The sequence below is a fragment of the Penaeus japonicus genome, unplaced genomic scaffold, assembly GCF_977035675.1.
Source record: "Penaeus japonicus unplaced genomic scaffold, GWHDUDI00000001_assembly GWHDUDI00001545, whole genome shotgun sequence".
In the NCBI taxonomy this organism is placed as follows: domain Eukaryota; kingdom Metazoa; phylum Arthropoda; class Malacostraca; order Decapoda; family Penaeidae; genus Penaeus; species Penaeus japonicus.
This window is the reverse complement of record NW_028235947.1, coordinates 5,001-12,608: the sequence shown is the minus strand read 5'-3', so window position 1 is coordinate 12,608 and position 7,608 is coordinate 5,001. Positions and strand designations below refer to the sequence as shown.

The 7,608-nt window shown below is 34.9% G+C and overlaps 2 protein-coding genes across 5 annotated transcripts; one reads left to right on the top strand and one right to left on the bottom strand.

The window, feature by feature from the left end:
* Window positions 1-299: 299 nt before the first annotated feature.
* LOC147466356 (uncharacterized) lies at window positions 300-1,061 on the top strand. The gene is made up of 3 exons (XM_086535608.1): window positions 300-311; window positions 443-517; window positions 621-1,061. Exons 1-3 carry the CDS (start codon window positions 300-302, stop codon window positions 957-959), a joined length of 426 nt encoding a protein of 141 aa, XP_086391734.1. The 3' UTR covers window positions 960-1,061.
* A 1,684-nt stretch (window positions 1,062-2,745) lies between these two features.
* LOC122244051 (pro-resilin-like) lies at window positions 2,746-7,479 on the bottom strand. Of its 4 annotated transcripts, none has more exons than XM_086535606.1 (3): window positions 7,453-7,478; window positions 7,259-7,333; window positions 2,746-3,097 (listed from the first exon to the last, which is right to left on the bottom strand). In XM_086535606.1, the coding sequence occupies exons 1-3, from the start codon at window positions 7,462-7,464 to the stop codon at window positions 2,777-2,779; spliced, it is 408 nt and encodes a 135-aa protein (XP_086391732.1). In that variant the 5' UTR covers window positions 7,465-7,478; the 3' UTR covers window positions 2,746-2,776. The 4 variants fall into 4 exon arrangements, with proteins under 4 accessions (XP_086391732.1, XP_086391731.1, XP_086391729.1 ...); XM_086535605.1 differs by lacking the exons at window positions 7,259-7,333; window positions 7,453-7,478 and adding exons at window positions 3,219-3,293; window positions 3,425-3,447; XM_086535604.1 differs by lacking the exon at window positions 2,746-3,097 and adding an exon at window positions 6,432-6,827 and having other exon boundaries at window positions 7,453-7,479.
* Window positions 7,480-7,608: the final 129 nt, after the last annotated feature.

Here is a 7,608-nt window from a genome sequence, read left to right as displayed (position 1 = left end):
CGTAAACACATATCTGCGTGGGTAGATATGTAAGCACTCAAGAGAACGGGTGTGTTTGCTTATACGTAAGCGACAGCTCAGACGCGCGCGCGCGTGTCTATGTACGTGCTAATGACTTACACGATATATACAAAATGTTATAGTTCTGCTATCAGCCCCAACCCCGCCCAGACTTTTTGAAACAAATGTAAAAAATTGACCTTGAATGACCTTGCGCCACGTTTGCACCGATGCAGAGGTGTATATAATGTTCAGCAAACGGGTGGCAAGTATCAGTAGCTTCTGAAATTCTATTCAACATGAACGCTAAGGTGAGCAAACTAAATGATTCTATATCCACCTCTCAATATCCATTACTTTTAAAATTAAGTATAGTTATAATCAAATTATGTTTACCACGTGGCAAAATTCTGTTCCGTCATATCAAAAACTCCTATTTCAGGTTTTCATCATTCTGGGTCTGGCAGCCGTTGCTGCTGCAGACAGCTTCGAATCCTACGAATACCGACCACCACAGGTTAGCCACATTATGTATAGATAATCTTATGCCAGTGATTAATGTTTTGACAATTTTCTGTCTTTGTCATGTCTGGTCTTCACGATATCAATGAACAACTTTTTTACGTTCTCTGAAACAGAGACGCTATTCCTCTGAGGAATCCTACGAGTCCGGAGAGGCCAAATACGACTTCAACTGGGCTGTCAGGCACGAGGATTCCGGCAACAACTTCGGACACCAGGAAGCCCGTGACGGCGAAGACACTCAGGGATCCTACTACGTGCACCTTCCCGACGGCCGCCTGCAGACCGTCAAGTACTTCGTGGACGGCGACTCCGGCTACGTGGCCGAGGTCAACTACGAGGGCGAGGCTCGTTTCCCCGACTCCTACGGGTCTGCTTCCTTCGAGTCTCGGGAATACAGGCCACGATACTTCTATGACTCCAACGAGTCAAAATAAAGGATTCTATTTTCATCAAACGTCAGGATATGAAAGCTTTTCAATGAAATCTTATTTATGTATTTATGTACAAATGTAATAAATCTGCATTATGGAACAAGTTCTGAGATATTTGGATTAGTTTCCTAGAAGTTATACAGTTCATTAACTACTTATATATATATATATATATATATATATATATATATATATATATATATATATATATATGTAATGATAAAAATAAATGAAAGAAGAGTATAACTATAGTTGAATCTTTTCCGTTTTGAAAAAAAAAAAAAAAAACATATATAACTATACGAGATTATCATGCATCCATCATACCCGAAGGAAACTATTAATGATGAAATGGGGCCTTTCAATTTCTTAAAGGTTATTGAGTCATTCAGTACCTTGCATAGAGACTATCAGCTTTATTCCCTTCACCTAGTAAAAGTGCAAAACTGGTGCAAAATCAAAGATATATCCTTATTCTAACACAAACATAAGTCTGTATATACATCATTGTTTACAGGAAGTACATTGTCTTAATAGCGTCATAGCTAATAGCGTCAACAAACATGCAATCTTACGTGTTTAGGCATTAAGACCGCGACCGCATTGGCAGAGAGCTCGTGGAGGGCTTATAATTTCATTGTTTCAAATGTTGCAATAGATTAATGTCAGAATGGGACTGCAGAAGAGGGATAACAGAAAAGAGCTATGTGCATATTTTGGCTGAATTACTCGACGTAACCTATTGTGCCTAATGAACTGATTAATCTCCTTATATAATCCGATAGAGATTTAAGCAAGAAAATATGCCAATAACGCCAAATCATCCGCAGGACTTTTCGGTATCCTTCCGGAAGGATAGTAGGATCCTAAAAACGTCTTCGCGAAGTTGTTAGTGACAAAAACCCGTAACCAAAAAGGTAATCTACAAATCTACTTCATGTCACTGTACCACACATTTAAATGTCAATGTACTAATAATCTCATACATGTCAGAACATCTCTGCGAAAAAAGATTTACATCTACTATCATCCGTTTTGTCTTAGGCCGCATGCCTAAGAGCGGGCCGAACCGAGAATTTTTATAATAAGGTAGCTCATAGACGTTGGCAGCGAGCGGTCACGGGCCAACGCTAGATTAGTGGTTATTTTGTGTAGCCTCAACTGCGGGGCTCCAGTTTTACTCAGTGACACCACGTAGATAAATGAAGAAAAGGCACTCATTTTACTTATGAAAAATGTATTAGGCGAGAACACAAAAATAAACAAAATCCCATCCGCTTTCACGAGCTTTCTGCCAATGTGGCCTGTGTCTGAATGCTTGAACACATAAGATTGCATAATTGTTGATGCTATCATCAAAGCGATTCCTAAGATAATGTATGTCCTGTAGTCAATAGTATATATAAACTTGGGCTTGTGTGAGAATAAGGAAATACCTTTGTCTTTGCACCAGTTTTCCTTTTAACTAGGCAAAGGGAATAAAGCTGATAGGCTTTAGGCTGGGTACTTGCTGATTCATTAACCTTTTAGAAACTTTAGAGGTCCTATTTCATAACTACTATTTTCCTTCAGGCAAGATAGATGCATAATCTCCTGTATCTATATTTCTTTCAAAATAGAAATGCTTCCAGTATAGTCGCAGTACTATTTCTTACGTTTTTTTCCTTTTCTTTTGAAATTAACGAATTGTAAAATTTTCGGAATATAATCTAAATGTATCAGAACTTCCTATGCAGATTTATTATATTTGTACATAAATACATAAATAAGATTTCATTGAAAAGCCTTTATATCCTGACGTTTGATGAAAGTATAATCCTTTACTTTGACTCGTTGGAGTCATAGAAATATCGTGGCCTGTATTCCCGAGACTCGAAGGAAGCAGACTCGTAGGAGTCGGGGAAACGAGCCTCGCCATCGTAGTTGACCTCGGCCACGTAGCCGGAGTCGCCGTCAACGAAGTACTTGACGGTCTGCAGGCGGCCGTCGGGAAGGTGCACGTAGTAGGATCCCTGAGTGTCTTCGCCGTCACGGGCTTCCTGGTGGCCGAAGTTGTTACCGGAATCTTCGTGCCTGACAGCCCAGTCGAAGTCGTATTTGGCCTCTCCGGATTCGAAGGATTCCTCAGAGGAATAGCGTCTCTGTTTCAGAGAACGTAAAGAAGTTGTTCATGGATATCGTGAAGGCTAGACATGACAAAGATGCAAAACTGTCAAAACATTAATCACTGACAGAATATTATCTATACATAAAGTGGCTAACCTGTGGTGGTCGGTATTCGTAGGATTCGAAGCTGTCTGCAGCAGCAATGGCTGCCAGACCCAGAAGGATGAAAACCTGAAATAAGAGTTTTGGATATGACTGAACATAATTTTGCCTCATGTTAAAAATAATTTGATTATAGCTGTACGTAATTTTTAAAGTAATGGATATCAAGAGGTGGATATAGAATCATTAAGATTGTTCACCTTAGCGTTCATGTTGAATAGAATTTCAGAAGCTACTGATACTTGCCACCTGTTTGCTGAACATTATATACATCTCTGCATTGGTGCAAACGTGGCGCAAGGTCATTCGAGGTCATTTTTTTACATTTGTTTCAAAAAGTCTGGGCGGGGTTGGGGCGGATAGCAGAACTATAACAGTTTGTATATATCGTACAAGTCATTAGCACATACATACACACGCATACGCGCGCCCGCGCTGTCGCTTACGTATAAGCAGACACACTCGTTCTCTAGTGCGTACATATCTACTCACGCAGATATGTGTTTGTGTAGGGGTACACGCACATATACACACGCATATACATACACACACACATACATACATATATATATGTATATATATATATATATATATATATATATATATATATATATATATATACATATATTTATATATATATATGTATATATATATGTGTGTGTGTGTGTGTGTATGTGTATTTGTGTGTGTGTGTGTGTGTTTGTGTGTGGTTGTGGTTGTTGTGTGTATATATATATATATATATATATATATATATATATATATATATATATATATATATATATATATATATATGCATACATACATATGTGTTTGTGTGTGTGTGTAAGTTTGTGTTCGTTTGTGTGTATTTGTGTGTATGTGTAAGTTTGTGTTCGTTTGTGTGTGTTTGTGTGTGTGTGTGAGTTTGTGTTCGTTTGTGTGTGTTTGTGTATGTATGAGCGGTTAGATGAATGAATTTGTACCATCAATCTTTTACGAAGATGCGAGCTACATATTTCACAATTCGAGGACGTTATCAGTAATTTTCTCACATAAAATCATATAATTAGGCTATATCCTAAGATAATATGAAAATATGTATAGGTAAGTAAGTCGGAAGGTTAGTATACAGGTATGTGCTGTGTAGATAAATGTGCGTGTATTTTTTTTTTTTTTTGTGTGTGTGTTTGTGTCCCTGAGTGCGTAATAAAAGCTTAAGAGAGTCTACAAAAAAAAAGAAAAAAAAACATCCAAAAAAAAAAAAAAAAAAAAAAAAAATATATATATATATATATATATATATAAAAAAAGATATAAATATAAATAAATATATATATATATAAATATATATATATAGATAGATAAGTAGGTAGGGAGGTTGGAATGCAGGTATATGATGTGTAAATAGATGTGTGTGTGTGTTATTGTTTTTGTGTTTGTGTCTATGAGCTTGTAATAAAGGCACAAGCGATTCCATAAATAAGATGAAAGAAATGTGTAAGATTGATTGAAAATCGGCACTCTAGAAGTGATAGATAAGAGTAAAAACTGTATGATACTCTTATTCCTTTAAAAGATCTAACATGATTTTGATGAAATCCTTCGGTTGAGATTAGATTTCTTTTGTGAGATTTCTAAAGCTGAGCTTCTACGTGTTGCAATTCAGTGCTTACTCGGAGCTTAGGAATGTTTGATTAACAACCCTATGTTGCGCATGCGCAAATTTGTGTATTGCTGCCTTTAAATATTTATGTTTATGTTGATAAAGTGCATATTGATGTGTTTCCCTTCTTGCTGTGGGCATGTGTCTGTGCTTTCGAACGCAAGAACGGGTGCATTTGCTCATATCTGCGCGGTAGTGGATGTGTGTGTGTGTGTGCTAATGACTTGAACGATATAACAAAATATCATAGTTCTGCTATAAAACCAACCCCGCCCAGATTTTTAGTAATAAATGTAAAAAATGACCGAAGCTCTGAGTGAGAACCGAATTGCAAGACGTAGAAGTTCAGCTTTAGAAATCTCACAAAGGATATTTAATCTCAACATAAGGATTTCATCAAAATCATGTTAGATCTTTTAAAAGTTTTTATTTTTATCTATTACTTCTAGAGTGCCGGTTTTCAATCAATCTTACACATTTCTTTCATCTTATTCACAGAATCGCAAACACAAAAACAATAACACACACATATCTATTTACACATCATATACCTGCATACCAACCTTCCTACCTACTTATCTACACATTTTTTTAAAAATATATTTATCTCACTCTTTCTTCTTAGACAAAAACACACCCTCCAAAACAATACACACCTTAGATTCCCCCTTCCACAGGTACACTCTTATTCCCTTTTTTTTTAACTTATGTAATTCTTTCGAACACATTTATCTACACAGCACATACCTGTATACCAACCTTCCGACTTATGTACCTATGAATATTTTCATATTATCTTAGGATATAGCCTGATTATATGATTATATGTAAAGAATCACATATAACGTGCACAAATTGTGAATTATATAGCTCGGATCTTAGTGAAAGATTGGTGCTACATATTCATTCACCTAACTCCTCATATATACACAGACACACACAAACGAACACAAACACATGTATGTGTGTGTGTGTGTGTTTGTGTAGGTGGATGTAAGTGTGTTTATATACATACATATATGCATATATATATATATATATATATATATATATATATATATATATATATATATATACATATATGTATATGTTTATTCGTGTGTATATGTGTGTACCCTAACACAAACACATATCTACATGGGTAGATATGTACGCAATTGTACAGCCATAATTCTAAAGAACTTCTGTGAAATGAATATTGTTTGATGTTTTGATTTAAACATTTAATCTTTCGATTACAGCTCATATCGTGTCAATCATTTCATTCTTTCATTCATAGTAATATAATATGATATATATATATATATATATATATATATATATATATATATATATATACATATATATATATATATTTAAATAGATAGATATGATAATATCATAATTCATTTATATATATATATATATATATATATATATATATATATATATATATATATATATATATATATATATATATATAGCAACAGATTCTAATACGAAAATCCAAAAACAAGGTAATGATTGCAATTATAAAAAACTTTTTGGGTGTAGGTATATCAAAGGGAAAACATTTCGTTGCAAATTTATTTATAAATATATAAATAGGTGTTTACAAAAGGTTCATCATTCCAGGTTCGTTCATCATTTCCTCTTTACTTGGACTCGTTGGAGTCATACACGTAACGTGGCCTGTACTCCCGAGACTCGAAGGAACCAGATTCGAAGGAACCAGATTCAAAGGAAGCCTCGCCCTCGTAGTTGACCTCGGCCACGTAGCCGGAGTCGCCGTCCACGAAGTACTTGACGGTCTGCAGGCGGCTGTCGGGGAGCTGCACGTAGTAGGATCCCTGGGTGTGGTCGCCGTCACGGGCCTCCTGGTGTCCGAACTCGTTGCTTGAAGGGTCGTGGCTGACGGCCCAGTTGAAGTCGTACTTGGCCTTTCCGGATTCGTAGGATTCCTCGGAGGAATAGCGTCTCTGTTTCAAAAATATTTAAAAAAATATATTATTGCAGCCATTAATGGATGGTTTTGAATATATATGTGTATATATATTTATGTATATATAATCACATATATACATATATCTATCTATCTATATAATTATATATATATACATATATATATATATGTATTTATATATGTATATATATGTATATATATATATATATATATATATATATATATATATGCATATATATATATATATGCATATATATGTATATATATATATATATATATATATATATATATATATATATATATGTATATATATATATATATATATACTATAAATATATATATATATATATATATATATATATATATATATATATATATATATATACATATAACGGTTAGGACACATTTACCAGTAACAAAGGTTTTTTCAGAATTCAAATGACTAACCTGTGGTGGCCTGTATTCGTAGGACTCAAAGCTGTCTGCAGCGGCAATGGCTGCCAGACCGAGGAGAATGAAGACCTAACAAAAAAGAAATAAAAAAACCTTAGTGTCATCTATTCAATGATAGATTCTAATCCCAATGAAAGATAATTATATCTTCCAATATTTCCTATCTTTATCATAGAAGACGTAGGTACCTTGGTGTTCATGTTGACTGTTAGTTTCAGAAGGAACTGATGCAGGTCTCTCTGCTGCTGACCAATTTATACCTCTGCACCTGCACAATAATGGCGCAAGAGGATTCAAGGGCGCCTTTTTATCTCAGTGTTTCTACAGCCAAGGGCGAAACATCA